This window comes from Gymnogyps californianus, chromosome 5 (assembly GCF_018139145.2).
Source record: "Gymnogyps californianus isolate 813 chromosome 5, ASM1813914v2, whole genome shotgun sequence".
Lineage (NCBI taxonomy): Eukaryota > Metazoa > Chordata > Aves > Accipitriformes > Cathartidae > Gymnogyps > Gymnogyps californianus.
The window spans coordinates 57,267,211-57,292,049 of NC_059475.1; the positions used below are offsets into that span (position 1 = coordinate 57,267,211).

General features: G+C 43.9%; 1 protein-coding gene across 4 annotated transcripts in view; it reads right to left on the reverse strand.

Annotated features, from left to right (window-relative positions):
- Positions 1-24,839, reverse strand: part of BCL11B (BCL11 transcription factor B) — a 91,775-nt gene that overhangs the window by 33,906 nt on the left and 33,030 nt on the right. For 2 of the 4 annotated variants that reach the window (XM_050897785.1, XM_050897784.1), the window contains exon 3: positions 15,536-15,751. The exons of the other annotated variants lie outside the window; for them this stretch is intronic. In XM_050897785.1, the coding sequence (XP_050753742.1) occupies positions 15,536-15,751 (216 nt within the window). The remainder of the gene's footprint in view (positions 1-15,535; positions 15,752-24,839) is intronic. 4 annotated transcript variants of the gene reach the window in all.

Sequence of the window (24,839 nt, forward strand, 5' to 3'; positions counted from 1 at the left end):
TGAACTGGTGGGAGACTTTCCATGGAGAAATTAAGGGACTTTTCCAAGATCACAGGGAAAATTCAGCGGAGGCTTAGATTTAGATTTCCCAAACTGTAGGGAATAGGACATGCAATACAAGAATCTCCTTCTCTTATCAATACTTTTCACTGGATAGCAATAAAAGCATACAGCAAATTCTCAAATCCACTCACAATATTTTTCAAGCTGGATTTTCCTTTTTTAGCCAGATACAGGGTCCTTTCACTGATATCATTGGGGACCCCTGGACAGGAATGCTTTATTTTCTCCCATCTGTAAAGAGAGCTTGTTGTTGGTCTCCTAAAACTGCCTTTTCCAAGGAACGTTCCCTGTGCGGTGTTCTTCTTTGATTTTAGACACATAATTAAAACTTACAGCCATGCCCTCAGTTGTGTAAGGCCACAGAGTATCTGCCCGTGCAGAGCAAACATAAGATTCCTGATGCTGAGCCTCTGATGTGCGATGAGCTATGTGCTCCATGTGAAGTTCCCAACCCCTTTACACCTTCCCACTGCCAACACAAGGGAGTTCCACAATTTGCTCAGGGCCAGGCACACCTTTATTCATAGGAAAACCTGCTAAGAAGCAGCCAGAGCAAACCAATACTGACTCATAGCACATGCGTACTTGCTCAAGTGACCACTTCCAGAAACAATAAAATACTGCGAACAAGCCCTGTCCTGCAAAAATTACACATTTGCAGCTCATTCGGCAGGCTGAGTTCATTGCAATGAGGAAAGCCACCAATATTACAAAGGCTAGCTTTCTTTACACATTTTCTCAAGGATGTTTTCTCTTACCCACATAAGGATGTAGGAACAACCAGTCAGGAGACTACACCAAGAGAAACTGCAACATATTTTGCTGACTGTACTGTAAGCTGTGCCCCATCTCTTGACTTCAGTCCTGGCTCTCCTCCACAGAAACGAAGTTTACCATGCACTACAGACTGACCAGTAATGATATCAGCCACATGAGTATCATCTCACCAGCTTAATTTAGAATAGTCATATTTGCATCAATTGCATTTCTTCCCTATAAGAAAAGAAAGCTAAGAAGAGAGTGGAGAAAGAAAGAGAAGTAAAGGAAGACAAAAAGCAGGTTTTGTTTTTTAGTAACTTGAAAGTATGACCTGATGGGGAGACAGCTACCATTTATTTTATTTTGGTCCACTTTCAGATTTCCGGTCACTTTGTGAGGTATATCAGTTTGGAACTGTTGACGTTATAGCACAGTCAGGTAGATACAGGTCAGGAAAAATCATCAGAAACAATCTAAAAGTCCAGGTTTTACCCCAGTAAAGTGTAGTTACTTTAATTGAAAAAGTCTCGCTGCTCAGATCAGTACCATCTATGAAACAAAACCCAAGGATTTTAAGAAATAATTATATTTGAAATTAATGTCGTTATAGTTACATCCCAAATGGAAAAGCCAGCTAAATATAAAACCAGTCCCTCCTCTGTTCTCACCTGCCTGCTGTATGTAGAGTCCTATTCAGGTACCAGGGGAATGGAAGGTCCCACTGGAAGTACTCTTCTTTGCTGTAATTTTGACAGGACTACAGTACAGAAGCTGACGTAGCCGGAGCTCTGGGGTGCCAGTACCTATCCTTCTCCATGACTCCAAGTCCTTTCTCTGTCCCTTTTAGCCTCCATCTCCCCTCCTCTCTCTCTTTCCCTCTCTCTCCTGCCATACACACATCCCAAATCGGCCTGATTTATAGACAGCAAGGAAGACTTGTGTTGGTGTTTACATCTCCGTGTGTCCATCTGTGAAATAGTTTTCTAGTCATAGACATTACCTGAATAGCTATTTAACAAAAAATAAAAATACAAAAGCTATTTCATAAAAAAAAATCAACGTGACTAAATCTGTTAAGCTAACTATTTTTTCTCTTTTGTTCATGGTAATACTGGTGAACATTTTAAGAGTACAGGAAAGATTTTTAAAAGAGGCTTTAAAAAGCAAGCACTCTCTGTTTTTTGGAAACACCGATAATCCTACTGCCATTATCAGAAATGCCTGCCCTTGGCCAAAATTTCTCCTCCTCCACTCTGACACGCACTGGCTGCTAACCTGCTGTTACACACTGGCTGGAAAGGCGTACTCCAATGGCCAAGAGAACACCGCTTGTGAAAGGACTGTAAAGCATCATGCATTACTAAACTGGAAAGCCCACACGAAAAGATCCTGTTTGTACCTGCTTTTATCAAAAAAGCTGTTGCACTTACTGTGTGCAGGTGTACGTCAAAGTTGGCTGGACACTACAAAACCTGATCTTGTGCCCAGGCAATTCAGCCTTTTGCTCCTTTTACTGTCTGCTCTCCACAGATCTGCATGAACTCAAGCTAGTGAACTCTGAAAAGCATTTGGCCTGGCTTGCCAGAAATGCTTGAGCACCTAGCCAGTCCACAAATAGAAAAGAGAACAGTATCAGCTTAATTTTTTTTTTTTTTAAATGTGCTGAATTAACTTCAGAATCAGCACTGTGCCTGCAATAGCACTGGAAACTGAACTTACCTGCCCTCGGACAACATACCAACACTACTCCCTGGGTAAAAACTGAGAGACAAAGTCCTGGTTGTAATCAATTCACAGTGCATTCTCCTGAACTGGAGTTTGTCAAGTACTTCTGACAATTTGAGCATAACACTGTCTTGTGTATAGATATTTCACAAGCAGAGAAAAAAACTACCTGGGATACATTATTTGTTCACTGTTCACTCAGCTCATGATAGGTGTGTGACTCTGAACTGTATTTGGCATTTAACATCTCTCTTTTGATAGATAGCGGTATCTCAGCAGCCTGCTCTCTGAGCCAGTGCAGACAAGGAATGGGCAGCACACGTTCATCAAACTAACATCTGCTTTCAATTCTCATTTATAGATGTGGAATCCTTTCAACTGGACATTAATCATTCTCTACAGCAGCAATTAGATACTTGAGACAGATCAGAACAAATCAAATTAGTCTTATTTATTAAACAAAAAAATCCTAAGGAGTAAATAAAAAAGACACCAGACCATCCTGTGTGCAGCAACATAAAAAGAAAATTAAGATACTGACACACAAGAGTCTAAAAGCTTTCAGGTGCTATTTTCAAAGCCTCAACTGTAACCAAATAGCAGAGGGCTCTACTGCAGAATGCCTCATGGATTATTTTAGCAATAAGGTATAATTGAAAGGATTATCATGAATGTAATGTTTCCCTTCCAAAAATTCCAGGAATGCAAAAATGACTCTCATCTGCACTGCGTGACTCATGTTTTTAATGCTGGAACTTCATTTTCACTCATGAATTCAAGTTCAGGGAAATGTTACCACAGAAATCCTCATTCAATCGACAAAGGAAAATCTCTCTCTCTCTTGCTGCAGTTAAACAAAGCCTAAGAATCATATCTTTGGAGAGTCTGGCTTGGTTCAGCTTCAGGTAATGGACATCCTGCCCACTGAGGAGAGACACTGCTCTCCCCGAGGGATCAAGCGGATCACCCCGAGGACCTCAAATTCTCCAGACTAGCTCAAACCACACAGAGCAGCTTCCTCTTGCTGGGTTTCCCCAACTTAACATGGCAGACAGCTTTCAGCAAGCAAGGTGGGGGACACTCGTACATTTGCATGGAAATTAGTAGCAAAACATCTGTAGATCACAAGACAAATCTGGACTGGTCTAGGGGAAGGTGTGCAGCTATCCACCAAACATCTGATACTCTCTTTCTCTATCTTTCTTTCAATTGCTTTTTCCAAAAATTGCTTTTATTTTTTAATGAGGAAACAATGTAACATGTTTGTTACAGAAAACCAGCAATGCCTAAGTGAAGAAGAGCTCTCACCATCTAGATTACATGTATCATCAGCAGCATTTCAGGGTTTTTTTATAAGGGGGGCTAAATGTTAAGCAGGTGAGAAGTTTCATGAAAGAATACATCTGAGAATGACAAGCAGAGTTTGGCCGTCCACAAACAAAATGACCCTCGTCTGCCTGTGCCATAGATCACGAAGCTGATCATCTGCTCCCATCCAGAAAGCCCTATCCCATGCCGGGCTGCCTTTGCTGCTGGAAAGCACCAGGGTGGGACAAGCAGGTCCAGAGGAAATGTCGTTCTGCTGCACGCCCTGAAAAATCGTGCTGCTTTATCACCTCTTCTCTCAGCACCTATTCAGGGTGTCCATGGGTGGGTTGGAGGCTTGCGTGGGAAGGAGGAAGACACTTTTTCCAGTGAACCAGTCAGACCTCTCCTCCTCCTCCTTTGATATCCACAGCCTCCCATGCTGATCCTTCCCTCTCCCTTCCCCAGCTCCGCATACACCTGACTGTAATAACAGCAGAGATACCATCTGGGGTTAGCTCATTACATGTTTATTACTCCTTTGTTTATTTCTTCATAAATATAAACTGTTGTTACTTGTGCGAGCCTGTGGATCTAGCCCAGTTCTGGTGAGCCTTAAAAGCCCCAAACTGAAAATAGCCTAAAGATGTGAAGAATCACGGCCGGCATCGCAGCCCAAAAGGCAGCCAGTTAGCCGAGGTATGGAGGGAGAACCATTGCAACATGCAGCATGTAGGGATGGTTTTATATTTAAGATTTCCTGGCTCGGAGGTACTGTGTTAGCTAGTTAGATGTGGTTATAAATAGAAGTGCCTGCTGACATTAATCACAATAATTTGGCAATGTGGCTACCGATGTGAAATTACGAAAGGGACAGGTACCTTGCAAACCTAAGCCCAGTTTATCGTTGGCCAGATCATTTATCAGCCAGGGAAAATAACCTCTCCTCCATGTTCTATGATCTCATGCAAATGGGAATCTGAGCAAGAGAGGGAGGAAGGGGCCTTGGTTTTTTATTTGATTTGATTTTTCATTTGGTTCAATGTAACTTTAAGAAATATTAATCTACTCCTTCATTTAATTTCATCTGTACCACTGGCCAAGAGAAATGCACTAATTTATAAGTTGAAGCAAGCCTTGAGATAATGTCACCCACCATTCATCCAAATTTGTCACTAGCATCCCATTAAAGCCGTAATTATTTTTTAATTAAAACTAAGGAAGCTGGCATGCGTGTGCCTACTTTATACATCTGTTATGGGTTAAAATAGCTTTTAAAAAATGTTTTTTTAGACCGCAGTCTTTTGTGGCCATGGCCTATGCCAAAGAAAACGCAAACTTGCTTATTTTCTCCATGGGGCGCAACACTGCCTATGTGTGCCTGAACAGATTCGACTGGCCGTGAAAAGAATTCTAAATAAAACACAAACATGGAATTTGGCAACGCCACAGAAGCGAGCTTAAGACTAATTCCAGCATGCGGACGGCTCTCACACAGCAAGTCTGGCTCCACTATAAATGAAACCAGGCTCTGTAAAATCGCCAGTAAAGTTTGAGTTAGGATTTAAAGAGACAGCACTCTTATTCCAGGGTTTAAGGGAGAAAAAAACACACGCACGCGCGCGCACGCACACACACATACCCCAGCTTATTAAGGAAATTCATGCTGGCCCAATAAGTCTGTACGTTGCAAGCTGTGTTTACTTTCAGCAGTCATTTCCATTTAAAAAATGTGAAGTTAAAAAAAAACACAAAAACCAGCAAATTCACTTTGGACTTGATTTTTAGAAAAAAATGCTGCAATTATTACTGCAGAGACCACTGGCAGTGACAGCAATGAATGAAGGACCTACCTGATGGCAAAGTTGAAATGATATATTAAAAAAAGAAAGAAGTATGAACGTTTGGAGCAGAGCAGGGGAAGGGAAGGTACAGATGGGGAGAAGCTCCATGGCCAGGGTGGTCACAGACAGAGCAGCCTGTTCCCATCAGACAGCCCAGCAAGTGAGATGGTGACTCACTGGGACTTGCTGGGAGGGAGCTATATGCAATACAGCCCTGTGCTGCCATGCAGAGGGGCAAATCTAACCCTGGGGCAATGAAATCCCCTGGGTAATACCTCCCCGGCAGTGCCAGTTAGCCCTAGAGAGCAAAGACATCTGCGAAGAAAGAGTAAGGAGAAAGTGAGAAACAGCATTCACTCATCTTTACCTATTAAGGAGAAAACAAATTTAAGAAATCTCAGCTTATAATCACAAGACACGGCCTGGCAAACTTAGCAGGAAAGGGCAAGAAGCAAATTATTTAAGGCAGGGATGGTACCGGCTCGCACACACTCTTACTCTCCCTTACAGCTCTGGATGATACCAGGCCACAGAATTAAAATTATGCCTCAAGTGCCCACCTCAAACCCTGACCATTGGGTTTTTCCTCGAAAAGGGGAGAGCAGAAGGGAAGATTTCCTGGCTAGAGGGCTCTAAATATTGGAAGACCTCAGACGTCTATGAGTGTGCTCAACTGCACTAATGAACGTTGACGGTGGTGGAGGCAGGGGCTAGCACCACTGCAGCTTTCACACCGCTCCTCGTGGAAAATATGCAGAGAAAGTACGAAGGAAATGGGGAGGGAGTTTACAGCAATTTCACACGATTATTTTATAACTATTCTACGCATCTATTGATAATGATAGTGAAGTGTTTGGCTTCAATAGGCTACAGAGTTTTTAAGATTCTACCTCAAATTTACAATGGAGATATTAGTTCAGTTTAAGGAGAAACCTGAAAAAATAGAAAGAACATCTTTTTTAATTACTATTATATTTTATAAGGTTTTGCAGAAAGGTAAAGTTACTTACTAATCTTGTCCTCACCATAGGCAAAACCACAATGATACTATTCCGAGTTTAATCAACAGTTCACACATTTTTATAAAGGATTTGGATTAATCAATCTCTAAACACTCAGACCTAATTTTTGGACAGACTTTGCGTTATAAGCCTGTCTGTGCCATAATAAATGAACTTACTCTCTCCCTGTTCAACCAGAGGAGAGGAGAAAATAACCGAAATCTCTGTTAGAAGATGCAAACTGAAAAAATAGTTCCCCCGCAGGCAAAGGGTGCTGGTGCTATGCTGACGTCTTACAAGGTTCCATGAATTTTTGTTTTTCACCCTGATCACCATGAACAGTTTTAAATGGTACGTATTTCCCAACAATACTCTGATTCTTACTTAAATCTCTGTACCTCCCTGAATTCCATAGACCATGTTCACAGCTGGCATAAAAGTATGACGCCACTGAAGTCAGAAGACACCTCGTAGAAAGATGCTCAGCTAAGCATCCCTAGGCAGTCCCTAACCTATCCCTCAGTGGACTGCTGGCGTGGTACAGCATGTCCTGGAAGCACCACACTTGTCACGCAGCCATGGAAGAGACGTAAGGATCAGGTTTAGATCTGGGTCTCATTTGAATTAATATCTAGGTGAATACAGGACATGTAAGGAGACAGTCTGACACACAGAAAGGATAGGATGCTCCCCTCGCATTGCCAGAGGATGTACTGAAAATAATACATTTACAGTTGGCTCCAAATAGCCAAGTGATGTCTAAACAAGCATAAAAGCTGCAGGTATGTTGTGCAAACTGGCCTGCCTCTAACCAGAGATTCTTTATGTTAATAGCAAAGACAGTAATTTAGAAAGCACCGTTTCATGGCATGATTCCAGTGCCTGTGTCTCCCCACTGCCTTACTTAGTGCCTGCATTAACCTCATTCCAGAAGTCCCAGGACCTCTGACTCTTACAGCTGAATTCATAAAAAATGTAAGCCCTCGCTATGTGGGATTGTTGCCTGCTTCCTTCCAAGTGCATGTTTTACTGACTCATTGAACCTGGCTTCCCCAGCTTGTGCTACGGCAGGTTGTGTTAGCTGGAACAGAGACCCACAGAAATGGTTTGATTAAGACAAAAACAAGAGAGAAATAAAGATAGCGAAGGCACGTACCATACTCTAGCCTACCAGATTTCTGTACGTGCTGTAAAAATGCTTGGAAAAAGCCTGTCCAAAAGAAAGCAAACAGCATAAAAACGTATCTTGCTAACAGTTGCTCAGCTGTTTACTGCTCAGCAGAAAGAAGGACCAACATGCAGCACACAGGACCCCAGCGGGGCACATGCGAGGTACATCAGCATGGCTTCTTTGACTCAAATCCCTTTCTGAACATAAAGCGTCCCATCTGAGCACAGAACTCTTCCTTTCATCTATTTTTATGAAGCACTCAGAAAAGAAAAAAGAACCCAGGTCCTCCGAATTAGGCAGCTCTGAAGGGACAAGGGGTAATTTTTTTGCAGTTCTCTGGCCTAAACCTGAGCGACCCCAGGAATATGGGATCCAATTCCTCTTAAAAAAAAAAAAAAAAAAAAAGAAGCTATTTCACTACAAAATGTACACCACCTCACTGTTGCCTCCACCCTTCCCACTCTGCCTTGTGAACTAAAGAGCAGTTCTCATCACAACTACCTACACCATACACCATGGCTCGCCCTACTTCCTTTGACGCTCAGCATTATATTTGTGCACAAGAGATTTATCTCTATTCTCACAAACTGAACAGCCCAATTCACTTCCTGGCTCAGACACACAAAAACATCCGCACGTATCTGACAGAAAGCGAGAAGAAAAGTGATGACAAAAAGCTACTGCTGAAGGGGCAGGAGAAAACTCCATCCTGAATATGCCAGGTGAGGCTGTACAAGTGAACTGTTTAGCATATGCTATGTACAAATGAACGGCAATTTACTGAGAGAAAGAAAGAATAATTGCAAACATTTATGCCTTGTGCATGTGTATATATAAAAAAAAAAAAACAGCTCTTAGAAAGCTGGTGCATTGCCCAACCAAAAGGCAAGGCACCTGACAAACACTACCCCTAATTTTGTCGCTTTGTAGGTGATTGCTTCCTTCCTTCTCTTCCTGCAGTTGATTTCTTCTCTTTTTAGGAAGTGTTCACCAAGAGGCATTCAACTCCCTGAAAAGGGTGGGAAGGAGGTGGCAGCAGGGAGAGGCTGGTCCTATCCTGCAAACCATCCCTTGTGGTTACTCTGCTGCAGAAACATGAAAGCCATTCCTGTCCCTTTGCTGAACACGAACACGCACCATGCTACAACTTCAAAAATAGGTCTGCTCCTCCTTCGGACAACCAAGGCGTTTCTGGATATAACAGCTGCCGAAAGCTATAGCGGTGCCCGAACCTTGCCTATTGCACCCCATTAAAGCAGTCTTTATTTATGCTGGTGTCTTCTGGAAAGTACTGCACAAATGCCAAGAAAAAAGAAGACTATGATTTGTTTGGGTCTTCTGTCAGAGCAGCAGACATCTTGCCATCAGTGGTGCCTCTTTGTAACCAAGCTACTCTCTCCCTTCCAAACTACTGATACTCCCAAATATTTAATGAATCAAGAGGAAAAAATGGGGGTTATTACTAATGGGAACAACAAGGCACAAGAAAGGAGCCCTGTAAAAAAAAAAGCTGCTCAATGAGATAGAACAGAAATGTCCTTCCCTTGCTTTCCCATAACCTCCCCTTTTGCCTCATCTCCCACCTGATACCACCAAAGCCTGTTTGTGCTTTAACAAAGATGGATCAGTTGCTGTGCGGTCCCCTGGTGCTTACCTATACTCTGAAGTCACCTACATCTAACCCAGCCATTGCTCAGCAAAGTCTAAAAGGAAATAAATTCGTTCATTCCAATAAGCAAATTATAAAATCACCTTCATCCATCTTGTTCCTATATTTTTAAATTTGATTGTGGCCAGAGAATTGCTGGCTGGGAATTACCCTTCCCCCACTCACACACATACCCTTTAAAAATGCAAAATCTAGCCCTCTATTTCAATATTTCTGATGTCAGTGACCGGTGTCGGCTCTCCCCATATAGTAACTGCTTTAAAGCGCTGCATACAGCACTGCATTAAAAATTAATTACACATGCTATTTTATTGATAGTGCATAATGTAATGAGCACCAGCTGTGCTAAACATCCAAACTCCTTTTTAAGACAGCTATAAAAAAAGAAAGAAACTGCACTTCCAAATGCTTCTCCTGTCAGAGGAGAAAAACAGCAACATCTTGGATGGATTTGAAACAGGATTCTTTGATTTAGCTCTCCATTTGGAGCGTTTGAAGACTTCAGACTCTCGGGCTCAGCGTAGTGGTATGCGATCGAGTTAACTCTCTCAATGTTGGAGCCATTGTTTTTACTGCAGGCAACATTGCCTTGAACCCTTTTGTCCCGAGACTATCAGATTCAGTTCCACCCGTTAATATTGCAATTAAGGGCTTTTCTTTTTTCCTGGGATGTCTGGAAATGGCAGGCATCCACTTTAAAGCACCTTTAAATATCGCTATTGCTCCTGCTGGTTCTTAACTTGACATAATTAGGACTTACAAAGTTATAGTGATCGGGCGCCTGTCTAGAACAAAGCCTCAGCCACACTCAAATTGCCAGCACTGCTGCCCTATGCAGCACCTAATTTTAGTCACCTCTTTGCCATCTTAAGGTCTCTTCGCTGCCTCTTGACAAACACGCCATTCAGTCAAAAAATCAGTTTGTGATTAGATCCATCTATTTTGAGTTTGGTTCTGATTTTAATATCTGGTGAGACAGAGAGCTGCATAGACAGACAGGTCACATATGATTTTAATACTTGGATAGATGGATGAACACATAGATTGATAGATAGATGAAAAGATGGATGCATACACTCAGACTGATGCATTACCGTTTTTAGTATATATATCTCTCACACATCCCTGCACTCTGTAAGTACTGTCCACAAAGTCAATTCTACTATAGCATGCATTAAATATTTCACTAAAATAAATAAATACATGTAACCATGACTAATAGGGACATCTCTCCTGAATGTTAGCCAGTACTTTATGCAAACCTCTTCTTTATGCAGCAAAATGAAAAAATACATTTACAAAGGGTCTTGGGGAAACTACAGGTCTTTGTCTGCCCTCAGACACATATACCCAATTCCTCTTTCTCCTCTCGAAAAAGCACCCAGTGCTGATCAGAAATCAAGTTTTAGTGGATGTTTTTTGGTTTGGGGGTTTTTTTGAGATTCTACTCAACAAAAAATGAAGAGTAGAGTATCAGCCATCGTCCTGGGACTTGATGAGTTAGGAGGTTTTTGCTGGATGAGTTTGCATTCTCCGCTCTGATTACTGTTTTGTTTTCCATTGATCCTCCTGTGTTAATAAAACCCAGTCTGGAGTGAACAAAAGCTTGCTTCTTGTTCTAGTAAGAAATGTGCCGAGTGCATACCATATCATTAACATGAAAGTTTTTGAAATAATATTGTTTTCTAGACAGACTGTATTAATTGCATCAAGCTTTTTACAGCAGGGTGGTCTAATCTAGCTCTTCTTATTGGCCGATTCCAGTTATAAAACCAACACAAAATGAATACGGTGATATAATTGAAGGAGGGAAAAGTATTCTTTTAAAACCTATGATTTACTTACAGGTACTTCTTTTATCTTTAGTGTCACCTTAACCTTTGCCAAGAAAACACCAGACTAGTTAAATGATGCAATAAGTAGAATTTCAGTAGCCAAGTAAATTGATATTAACTTTACAAGATGACTGTGTGATTTTCAGAATGTCCTAATGACTAATATAGCTGATTCCTTGAATTAACAGGAGCTTGTTCCTCTCTTCTGAGCTATGGCCCCATGCCTTCCTCTATTTTAGACCTTAAACTTCACAGCCCTGTCCATTAATCACTGCTGTCCATGCCCACTTGCTGTTTTTATATATGCAACTAAGTATTGTAATTGCTTTCCACCTCCTTCCATCAGCCTACGTGTGGGAAGGAAGCAGTTTCACTGGTTAGCTGAATATATGTGTATTGGACAGATTTAATTATCTTTACGGAGGTATATAAAACCCTCACTCGTGGGCCAAGGTCCAAAGTTTTTGGATCAGGTATATATCTGAATGCAGGCATAGGGGATAAATTATTATCTGTGCCATTACAATCCCCTTTGTCTTATGCCGATTATAATTCCATTTCTGGGGCTTTTGCACCATAGGATCTTGAGGACAGGGACTTTTTTCTTTGGAGAGCACACTGTAAAGTGCCATGCACTTCTGCGCTGAGATTTTCAAAGCTCATTTCTCGTTAACTTTAATGGGAAATGGGCATCCAAATCTCTTAGGCAGCTTTGACAATTTAAGCCTTAATGTACAATATTAATAAATCAGCATCATAAAAAGAGCCTTATGAAGATGTAGTGTTAAAAAATAGCCCCACAAAAAGCATTGCAGTGTATGTGTGCATGCATACGGGCATATACTTTTCTTTACATAATTACGTCTCTCAACAATCATTTGCATGTCTCTGTTATGCAAAAAAACCTGTGTGTGTTTTACAGTTACTCTGAGCAGTTGCAATTCATTGAAATGAAATAAAAAGCAGGCTCAAAAAAGCACCCTAATCTGGCAAGGGGTAAAGCAAAATGAATGCTTTGCCCATTTATATTTTAGATCCAAGCTACACAACCCTGTGAATTTCATGACTCTATTCCAACTTCTAATTAAATAGGCACTAAAAACATTTAAACGGGAGAACCCAATTCAACAGACAGAAGCCTCTGAGGCAAAAAATAAATAAATAAAGAGACTGAGAGAGAAATTGTTCCAGTGGTAGATATTTTTGTAAAATCACATGGAAAAACATTGACCTTTACTCGCAAATTCCTCATCCTGTGGTGCCAAGAACACAAAGAATTGAACAAAGACAGAGGGGACCACGACCAGCACTGGCGAAGCGACACAGTGGACACTCAAGCAGACTTGCCAGCATCATTTACTGTGATTGAAACTACTATCAGCAGCACGTTTTCTAAAGATCGCAAACAGCTCTGGATGAGGCAGCACGACTTCCCCTGTGCATGACTGAACCCTACTCAGCATTCCAGGCGATCGCTTTTATCTAGGTCGGAGATTTCCAAATGCAGTTTTCACACGTGCATACCCCAAATCCCACCAGCAGCCAGAAGTTTAGATTCTCTAGCACAAAACTGCTGGGACTCTTGAGGGCCCGATTGCTGAGTGCCCAGCAGAGATTTGGGAGTACCTGCAACTTCAAGCCTTCAGAGTCACAGCCTGCTTGAGAACTGCACAGAAAAACTCCAGGTCCTGAATTAAATGAATGCTGAAAAACAGGAAAGGTAAGAAATGATGAAGGAGGAGGAGAGGCGGGAACTGTTGATGGCTTTTGTTCAAAGAAGGAAACAATTCCTCAGAAGCAAGAACAGGGCTGACAGAATAAAAAGCTAATCAAGTCAGAGAGACAAGCACATATCTAAAGCTGGAGTAAGTGACTGTTGTAAATGTCTATATTAAAAAAGAGGGCACAATGCAGGGATCGTCACTTGATTATTAGTCAACACAAAGAACTCACTTTTGTTTCATTTCCACAAGACATTTGGGGGGCTAAAAAGATCCTGTAACCCTTGCCACAGGGTTTAAACCATGCCCAGGCTCATATACGGTGAATACTAAGGGAGCTAAGAAAGGGTTAAGCAGACATAATCTCCTTTTTCAAGGGAAGAAAATGTTTCTTTCAAGCAGACCTTGACCAACTACTGTCATAAACATGTAGCATGCACTTTGATATAACCTATTCTCTAAGTGCCGCAGACTGCAGCAGTAATTACAGGAAGCCATGATAACAGGTCTCTCTCTCCACAGAGCTGGCATCGCTCTCCCAGCAAACAGGCAATTCTGAAAACTCACCGCGCACAACTCCGAAGTGAGAACTCAAAGTACGCAAAGTACAAAAGCCTCACCTTCCCACGTTCTTTAATAAGTTATTCCTTCCTTCCTTTTCTATTTTTAGTTGTACTTGCTTCCCTCCCCACTAGCTGCTGGCATCAGAAGCAACAGGGAACCAGGGCATCCAGTTCACTGTTACAACTACCTGCCTACCAAAGGCACCTGTGTGCATACTGCACCAATGAAGACAGAGAACAGCAAAACATGAGATCAGTTCCAGTTTCATTTACTGGTTACAGGCAGGAGGGAAGGGGGGAGGCAGGGGAGCTATCTGACTTTCTGATCCAGCGCTCACCATTCGGAAGAGCCCGTCTCTACACCCGTCTCAGGCCAGTTGGTCAATCTGCTGAGGCTGATGAAGCAGAGCTTGATTAAAACAGCATCCCCCCTGCCGCTGTGTACGGCAGCTCAGATAGGAAATCTGACCAAACCCCCTGGAAGCACTGACTGCACCACACCACACAGCGCATTGCTGCAAGCCCAGTGCCTGCGCCCCGGCGCAAGCGGCTGGGTGCAGGCTGAGCCTCTCCCAGGCAGCATGGGAGCCTTCCTCGCATGCCCTGAGCTTCACCCAGGGTCGAAACAGGACCCTGTGGAGTGCTCTAAGCCTCCTCCCAAGAATATTTTATCTTTCAAGATCGAGGGTTTCCAAGATGCAAACTTAAATTTCTTGCAAAACTTTTTACCTTGCTTTATTACAACAATGAGAGATGTACAGGGACATTCTCATGAGAGATAGCGTACTGCAGCCAGGTGGTACCACTGCTTGTGGAAGGAAAAAGCTGAGCACAGCAAAGTTTTGCCAGCTTCAGGGGGACATGAGGAGCCATTTTCCAAAGGCTTTACTCCTGACAGTCATTGCTGTCTCTCTAAATCCTCTGGTCCTCACGCATTACTTACCCAGCATCATTCTGGGAACTCCCTATTAAAACTCCACGCACGTTAGCATGAATGAGGGCTGCAGAGTTTGGCCCACCACAGTGAGACTCCATAAACGCTTGCGGATTTTGCCACAGCTGTATTTTCTTTTAAGCCCTCCCCATTTTCACCTCTCCAGCCCGCAGTTCACCATAGACCCAATCTGGCAACTGAGCCACGCTCAAAAACACCCACTGATTTCAAAGAGATCACTGGGTCTGAAGTGATGGGGTCTGGCGACAATATGTCCGTGTCCTCTTTGGCTAGCTCAGTGCACCCTCATTTCCACATCACTTTCCCCTCCTCGCGGTGGCAGAAGTCAGGCATCCAAAAGGAATAAAGGAAAAGAAAAGCTGATGGGGGAGAGGTGAGGGATACGTGGCAAGTTACTAAGGAGCATTTTCGCAAAGCAAGGGAGAAAACGGCATGGAGCACATACATCCTGCATGCACATGGACGCGCAGGCCAGCCTTTAATATGAATGATTGGGGAGGGAGGGAAAAAAAAGAGGGGGGAAAAAAAACCCTCAGATGTTAAATGTTATCCAGTTAAGCTTAAAATAAACAGCCCAGAGAGATGAAATCTTGGTACTGGGGTATCACATTCTGTGAGGAGTCTCAGACATTTGTTCGCAACGTGGCACAAACAGCCCGGCAGTGGCTGCTGGTGACAGCTGAAGGTGGGCAGGCAGGAGGGGAGGGATGGGGAAATGGAGGGAGTCGCACGCCCTTTCCCGCTCCCCATCCTCCGCCAGGGTGGAGGGGGAAGGAGGAAGGGGAGGGGGGTGGTTTAGGGCATTTTCTCTGCCTTCCCATGCGACCCAGCAAAAGCAGCTCTCCCACAGCAAAGACGACATCACTTGGCAGCACTACTGACCTTCAGATAGCAACAAAAAAAAAAAAAAAATGTTTCTATTACCTGACAACTGACAATGACATCCAAATGTGCCTGACGTCTCAGTCTGAATCTCAGTCTGAGTCCCGCCAACTGAGACTGCACGTGCACCACAGCAGGGCAGGCTAAGGCAGGGCGGGAGGGAGGCCAGTGCGCGGAGAGGTGACGTGATCACGGATGTGTGAGGGTGGGAGGAGGCAGCTATGGGAGCCCCCGGCAGGTTTGCAGGCCTGGACGGCCCTGGAGAAAAAACAATAGAAAAAACTGTCAGTCGGATCTAAGTTCGAAGGGACAGAGGAGGCATCATCAGGGGAAACAGGCGAGGCGGGGGCTGGCTGCCTAACACGCGACACGCTTAGTCTGAACCCCTCTCTGGGTCCAGCTGAGGCTGGCGGGCTCGCGCTGGGTGGGGGAAGAGCAAGAAGAGACCTGGGGGACCCGCGAACCCAGGCCGGGGGCCCGTGGGGGGCATGGAGAGGGGCGAAGTAGGGGGGATGGTCAGCCCTGGCACGGAGCAGAGCCGGAGGCGGCAGACGTCGCCACCGGCACTTGCTCAGGGACCGAATCAAAAGGGGGATTATTGTTTTACAGCTGTGTTAATGCATTGAGCCGACACAAAACTGGGCAGGCTTTCTGCCGAGCCGCCGCTGAAGCAGGCTCCCCACACCAGCCCGGTCAAAGTGCGGTGACTTAGAGCTCAAATGGCTTCAGCGAGCTGCCAGGAGCCGAGCTCCCAGAAGGAACCATTGGCGGCCGCTGTGCTGCCTTCCCGCTTGAGCTGCGGCCAGTTGTGCATTTTGCATGCCCCGATTATGCAGGCTGCTTCCCTATCGAGCCTGCAAAGAAGGGAACAACCTTTTTCCTGGTAGCTAAAAGATGATATTGTAACCTCCAATCGTATTATTTATTTTTAACCCCTCTAGGAATCACCTGCCATTTAAAAGCTGTATTTAAGATTTTTCTCCTGCTCCGCTGGAAACACTCGCTCCTCCTGGCACTAGTCCAAACTGAGCTCCGCGGCTTTGAAAAACGAAGAAACAAGTCTTAAATATCGATATATACCTGCACAAATACAGATACGCACAAACATGCACACACGCACGCAGAGTCAGGTAGGAGTCGCATTTTTGGCTGGCGCGAATTAATAGAGTTTAAAGGGAAGTTGAGCGAACAGCACTGCTTTACTTCCACCAAGAATCCCACCCCCTTCATTTAAAACTATGCCTGCCACTTAATTATTAAATAAAGGGTAGCTACTAATCAAGGGCAGTTTCTAAATGAAGATATGTGGTGGAGTGGTCACCATTAAAAAGCTGGCATTTGCCAACAGTTACCACACAGTGGTAGATCAGAAACCACAGTTTCCCCCTGTATTTAAATCAGGAAATATGTGTGTTAATTGTGGGGTATCTTCTGGCAAATGCTCTCTTTTTTTTAATGGTGGCAATTCTGGCTGTGTATGCGTGTGCACCTTGCAGATACATGCAAACACCGCAGCAGCAAGGAGAAATATTTATCTGTGTTCCCTCCAACCCTAGAAAAAACAACATTTTCTAAAGGAGCCTACACTGTGGCAGCAAGGAGAAATATTTATCCATGCTCCCTCCAACCCTGAAAGAGGAACATTTTCCAAGGGAGCCTCTCCACCTCGAGAGTCCCGATTCGGAAACTAGGCCTGCATGTTGATCTGACAGCTACACATGTGAGGCAAACGGGGATACTTCATCCTTGGCACAGCATCCAGTGCTCCAGTCTGCAAGGACTGCATTTGATTTTGTCGTTTATCTTAAATGGCTAAGAGACCACCAGTGCAAAACATTTGTGTGAAGCTTTTGCCAAAACCACAAGTGAAGAGTCTAAATTCCCTGTGTAAATACTTGAGCTTCAAGCATCAAGGATAAAATTTGTGCTCTTTTGTGAGGACTGGTTTTAAATAGAAGCCATCTCTGTGGCTCGTGGGACAAGGAAGGATTTTTTTTATTTTGGGAGCTCAGTTGCTTGGCTTTTGTAACTGTTTGATCTCCCTGGAAGTACTACCCAAGCAGGTAATGATAACTACTATCCAGATCGTCCCTACGTTGCATTTTGGGCAGGACTGTGCACTAGGCATGTGGAAACTGATGTCAGACATGGATTTCTATGTGTGTATGAACCATTCTACTGCCACTGAAACACAGGAATAACAAGTTTGTTTTTTTCATGGAACAAGCAAAAAGTAACAAAGATTCCCTCCAATGACTTAACAATTGTATCTTATATTCCTAATGTGATAAAAATAACTAGGCTAGCATAGGCTATGTTGAGCTGCCTGGGCACTCATCCTTGCTGGGAAAGTTGTGAGCTTGAAATCGGGATTTAGAGTAGGACCACAGGGCAGCTACATCTCAGGTTACACCTAGACATGTCTGTGGCCCCACCATGACTAAGGGCACAGGTCCTGAAGTCACTCAGCCCTCTGCACACTGTGGTGCCATACTACAGGTTTTGAAGGAGCTCATCACACAGAGAAACTATATGAAGCCCGCCAAGTGAACCATCAACCACAAGTGCATGGAGTTTTAATGTGGAGGTGCATGGGTCCTAGCAGGCAACACTACCTTGAGACCAACAGCCTCTCCTCTAGTCCTGGTGGGTCCCACCTGTCCATTGGCAATGAATTTGATACAATCTACACAGCCCTGAGGCGTCCGAGAAGATGCTAAGAGCTCACGAAGTGGGTACAGGGAGGCCCTCCTTGCTCTTATCCAATACATCTCCTCTAGTGTGGAAAGGGAATTAAGGTTTCAAATAGGAGGTTTCCAACCATCTGGGCAAAGGGATCCTGTAAGAGCCTTCCAACAGAGTTACTGGGGGCAAGCCAGCAATCCACTTTAACAAGGTACCTAACAAATTTACGGGAAGGACTATATGAACCAGTTGCCAGTGAATGGATGGAACTGAACGTGTCACTCAGGTGGTCTTTTTCTGTCCTTTGGTGTACATATGAGGAAATCTAAAAAGTGCTAACCTAGTGTCAGAAAGGAAAGAGTTGGTAAGGAAGAAGAAGAATGGACAAAAAGAGACTCTGGCAGATGCTCACGTAGTCACACCACCACTCCTGAGTCCAGCGCTAAGAGACAAAAGATCGTGGGGCTCCCAGACCAGGAGGCTGAGTCTGCCCCTACAAGTAAAGTCAAATCAGGTGATTCCTCCTCTTCTTTGCTACCACTTTAGGGTTTGCTTCTTTGTCACAAATCAGGACAGTCCTACAGAATCAGATCAAGTGGCAAATCACGAAGAAGCAAATCGTATCCACTGGCGTCAAGGAAAGGCATGGAGAAAAGGAGAGTTCCACCGTTAGGCACGTAATACCTCTTCATAGCTATAGAAAGAATAACAGTGGTGCTCAGAAATGCTCAGCTTGTGTTTGCTAGGAACATGCCCATGTTTTACCTCCCCAGCTCCTCTTCTGTGGGAGTTTTCCCCATAAAGGCTCTATTTAAAGCTGAGAATGAAGACAGGGGCTCTACTGTTCTTCAACTTAACTGCTACAGGTGATAGACAAACACAAAATGAACAAACAGATAAAAAGATACAACAGATACAGGTAGATAGACAGACATTATCCTAAGGTGGTGCTGAGAGGTTTCTGCTCAACCCATGCAGCACCAGGCGAGGGAGGGGAGCCAGTCTCTGGAATTCTACAGCAAATCGACCACACCATGTTGCACACAGGTTTCAAAAAGAAAACACTTCTGCGAGCCCCTGACTGCCACAAAGGGCACAGCCACAGCTGGCACTAAGGGAAAGCAGACCGCAAGAACTGTACTGCAATCTTAGAGGCAAAAATCCGATCCAACTGGCGTGAGCGGGCACACACATGCAGCTCTGTGTCACTCGGACATTGCTGACACAATGTGTGAGGCTCAATTTTCCTCTTGGGTCAGCACTGGGAAATCACTCACCTGCACTGCAGATCTCAATTATATATTCTGCATTGATTCTGCATGGATGCGAAGGGGAGTTTTGCACGTAGCATGAGTGTGAAACATGCACAGGGACTGTCACCATGTAAATAAAAGATCTGCATTGCTGATGGTAAAGGAGGATTTTGTCCTCATGCTTTAAACAGGCTCAGCATATATTCAGTGCCTGTACATGGCAGCAGCTCACAGGTTGTGTTGACTCCCAGGCACCACTAAGAGTAATTTTTTTGCGCTTTGCTATTTTTAAACTTGCAAAGAAGAAAATAAGGTAAATTGAACATGACCCCAGAAGATGGAAATGAGCATAAGAGCCTAGATGAACATGACAAAAGCCACAATCAAGGCATAAATTGCATCCTTTTGTTGTCCCTCTCCCTGAGCCTAGGCATGACTGGCCATATGATATGGTATATGTAGAACACCACGCTCCTCTGGCACATCTGCAGAAAAGTCCCTGAGCAAAGCACAAAGGTGGAGCCACAAGCAGCATTCACAATGTCCCACCTCAGGGTGGTTCAGACCAGGGGACCCAATCTTAATTGAAGAGATCTTGCTTTACGTCTCGTGTCGCGTGTAAATGCAGCCACATGTAGCTGTGTAGCTGGTGCGTCCCCGGGGGTGTTGTGTGCTTGCCTGGGTGTGTATCTGTGCACAGGCAAACAGGCAGGTGCGCAGGCAGACGTGTAAGCCACTTAACAGGACACGAACCAAGTTTTTCTCTGTGTGTGTCTCTGTGCCTGTCTGGTGATGGAAAATCAATCAATAGCTGGTTAGAGACTAAGGCTCAGTTCCATTATTAAAAAACTCTCTTTCAATAAAAAGAAAAACATCTGTTCAAACAGTGTCTGGCTACAAATTCAGAGTGCAGGCTGCAGCCTCATCCCTGCCCTGTGCTCGTCATGTTCAAGGAGAGTACTGCAGATGTTTTGAGATGGGTTTTACATGTACCATTGCAGCAGCCTTGAACAGGCACATCCAAAAGTGAAAGACAGATCTATGCACCAATCTTTCCAACAGATTTTTTCCCAAGCTTTTCTGAAAACAAGTTATCATCTCATCTGTATTACACCCTCTCATACGGACTGTTCCCACCTGACATTATTACCTTTCTACCATGTCTTTTTACACAGACACCAACAGGGCTGACGAAGCAAACATGCACAAGCACACGTATACACACACAGAGTGTACAGAGACACAAACATTTCCAACAACAACTAGCAGAGCAATGCATGCACACTCTGCAAGTGGCGGACACACGCAGAATCCCCCAGGAAAAGCAGAAAGACTCAGTGGTATAGGCAGACACGCTATTATACACACTCACGCATGGAGTCCGGCGCTCAGACACACCTGCACACCAGCCTTTACCTCTTCCCCCAGCACACACACAGCAGTTTTGGAGCAGTTCCCCCACACCGACTTATGATGCTAAGACTAAAACTTTGCTCGAGCTGGAAATGTAAAGGCTGCACTGGGGAAAGAAGGAGGAGAGCAGGGAAGGGATTTCTTGTTATATTTTGCTCAGGGATTTTTTTTTTGGCAGACAAGGATTCCCTTTGAATTGATACATTTCTTTCTCCCAAGAATTTGGAATGATAATGCATAAATGAGTCATAGATCAAGAGCAGCGACGTGGTGAGGAAGAAGGAGAAAGAATGTGAGTGAGGGGCACTGGCACAGAAATTTGACAGTACCCCAACTGCCCCCCTTCCTCCCCCCATGCCAAGACATTAATTCTCACAAGTCGGAGAAAATTACTATGCATGAATGCAAAAAGCATGATCAGGAGTAATTAACATGGCTTCATATGCAAATTTTATTAATGCAGAAGTACAAAGTCATTATGCAAATGAAACTTACGTCAACTCTCTTGACAAATATTCATCTCTAAAGCTCAAGTTTCTCCCTTCTAATTTTTTTTTTAAATTTTTTGGTGTAAAGCAAAAAAAAAAAAAAGTGACGAGGACTGTTTGACAAGTTTGCAAAGTTGTTTTTCAACCGGAGAAATTTATTCTTGCATTGTTGATATATTTTTTGTTGTTGTTGTTGGCAGGTACACGACAGCTCATGGAGGAGAGCGGGAGGATGGGGGACGCGGGCTACCAGCAGCAGGCAGCCAATCAAAACGCCAGCGGCTGTAATGAGCGCGATTGATGACTGTTTGGCTTTACTGCAGGGTAATGAACTAGAATCCAGTCTGAGGAGGAAAAAAATATGAATATTCATGAAGCTGTGCTCCTGCCTTTGATGATTAAAGAAATTTTTAATATTCAAATAAGCGCTTGCCAAGTGATTAACAAAGAACAAGCACGCAGGAATATGGAAATGGAGCTGTGGAAGATTTGGGAGTCACAGTCTGTGCAGAAAAGACAGCACAAAATTTCATAAACAAGATAGGCAGATAACCCAATTCAAATCTGAGCAAATAAAGGGGGAAAAAATCCCCTTCTTTTTCATCAGTTTGGATATTGTATCAGTCACTTCGTTTTAGAGTGCGGAGAATAAAAGCAACCGATGCAAGAAGACGGGGGGAGAAATCCAAACCCTGAGAAACCTAACCCAGCAATTACAAAGCAAGAATCCTGGGTGAGAAACCGATAGGAAAATGATGGCTAAAAGTCCACCGTCTGCTGCGGGCTATTGCTTTTCAAAAGCAGGAGCCTGCCTGATGCTGAGAGCCTACCGGCTACTGAGAACCGCCAACTTGTTGTATATGACAGGCAGGAGTCGAAAGTATCCCGAAATAACCAAGACCGGTCCCTGCTGTTAAATCCCTTTCCTCGGCTAGAGGGTGCACCGCGGGGCTTGACCACTGTCTGGGAGAGGAGGGAGGGAGTGCAACAGAAAGAAGAAATATCATTGCCAGGTTAAAAAAAGCAAAAAAAAAAGTGCAAAAGGAGGGTGCAAGGAGGTCTCAGCTGCCCACCCTAGTAATCAGTTGGTAAGAAATGTGTTTTCCATGTCTGAGTCAGAAAGGTCCTCCATTCCCCGCAGGTTTCTGAATAAGGATACAAAAATCCAGCCATGTTACAAAATGTCTGATAAGTTCAGGCTCTCACAGTTTAATAGCTTCACTAAGGATTCACACTGAAGCACATAATAACAATATTAGCTGCTAAAATGACTTTGCAGTTAAAATACATCTAATTAGCAGCCCGTGACATCCTTTTTTTGTTGTTTTTTTGTCTTTTTTGGAAAAACAGTTAACTTCAGGGCTACCTTACACCAGAATGAAATGTGGTTGAGCTCTTTCTGTTACTCAAAAGCCAGAGTAAGGATGTCTTCCAACTCTTAGGGCACTGGAAAACCAACTCACCTTCTTTGTTATTAGATCCTGGGGTTTCACAGGCCTATTTGGCTTTTCTGCAGATGTTTAAAACCTCTGGTTAATTATTTCTTATTTTAAAATCTAAAGAAAGCATAGGCTAGGTACCATTTAATAATTAGCTGGTGTCTTCAGAATGTAACGTTTCAACTCTACTTGAAAAAAAAAAAAAAAAATAACAACAACAGCATGAGGACAATGCTACAAAATGCACAAAGCAGCCATGACCGGAACCTTCAGAGCTGCCGTGAAAACACATCATGGAGCTAATGGGATTTTTCCCCCTATATCTGCTCCATTTTTGGAGATACAAAAATACCCACTATTGATGTACCACTGGAAATAAAAGGGAAAAAAAAAAGGAGAAGGGAAGGGAGGGAGAAAAAAAAAAGAAACGCCTAAACGTAAGTAAAGATAAGGTTAAACACCATGCAGGGGTATTGCTGGGAGTCTTTCCTCTGAATAATGCCAAGACCTTTCGAAGATGCCTGTTGTCTCTAGGTGTGTGTGGGCGGGTGAAGTGTGATATTACATAACACACACGCGGCAGCGGCTGTGCACAACCGTACTGATTAAAATGCTTGACTCTGAAACTCAGCTCTCCATTTCCTGGGCTGTTCATAGCTCGTGTCAGACCCTTGAACACCGTAAATGTTATACTTTGTCTATGAGATTCCTTGGCTTTATTTTAATCAGTGCATTTTCTTTTTTAATGACAGAGAAGCAACCACCAGCTCATACAGTTGGTTGCTTTGAAGCCCTTCTTAAATCGCAGTTGAGTTCTACCATATAAATGTGAATACTTAATATTTATGCCACATTTTCTTCCTTTCTTTAAAAGCACCCCATTTACATATTTCTGGAGAATAATGATACTTCAGCAGGGCAGGTGAACACACATTTCAGCATATGGAGTCAATGGGAAAAAGTATTAAGAGTCAACACTGTAAAAATCAGCTCCTAAATTTAAGTGGCTTGAATTGAGCATGCAGCTGTGGTTGCCTGTCAGTAGTTAGATGCTGTAATAATAATAATAATAACAACAACAATAATAATAACAATAATAATAATAATACGCCTTTCATTTCTCTAGTGCCTTCCACGCAAAGATCTGGAAGCACTTTACAAAGATAAATAAACTGAGCTTGGAACACCCCGTGTGGTTAATAAATATCCTAATATATCTAAATATCCTGTTTTGAGCATGCAACTTTTCTCACTGTGTAAAAATCCACATTTTAGATTGTCCACGTATTTGCACATGGCATTTTGGCGGCTCAGACATCGAGGGCAGGCTGTGGAGATTTTTACTTACCTAAGAGACTATGTGGATTCCCAGAAGTAGCCCACACGATGCCTGCAAGATTGCTTATGCAATGCCAAAACCTGTCTTTTAGCAAATGGGGGTGTGGGTTGTCACCAGACCCACTCGGGGGCCGGGGTGGGAGGCCCACAGGGCCATCCAGGTGCCACACGGCAGCATCCCTATGAGCCGGGTCCCCGTGGGGGCTCCTGCAGGACTACCCGTCCCCCTTCCCACCTGATGCTCATCCAAACCTGCTCCTGGCCCCTTGTCTGTGCTTTGAACACGAAGCTAAGCGAACACCTGAAATATCTTGGCTCACTCTGATTAAACACACAAGAAAAAGGACTCTCGCCCACCCCAAGGCTGCATTCATCGCTTCCTCCTGCTGTGCCCTCTGCCCACCCCACCGACACAAGGCTTTGCCCCAGGAGGACCATATCCCTCTGCTATAAGAGCAACCAGGAGTGAGAGCAGGGGAAACAAGGGCAGGATTGGGCCTAAAACATCATAAGGCATAAGTCAATTCAGCATATCAACAGATGTAATATAAATATAACATAGGAAACCAGGGCGTTTTCTCATCTCAGGAGGGTGGTTTTGCAGACAGGGCTCTGGGCTGGGAAGGGGACTGGGGCGCACACCCCAGGGCATGAGCCCCCCGGGCTGTGGCACATCCCCTCCCGGAGCTCGGCTTTCCCCTTCCCACCCTCCGCCTGTCTGGTCTGCTCA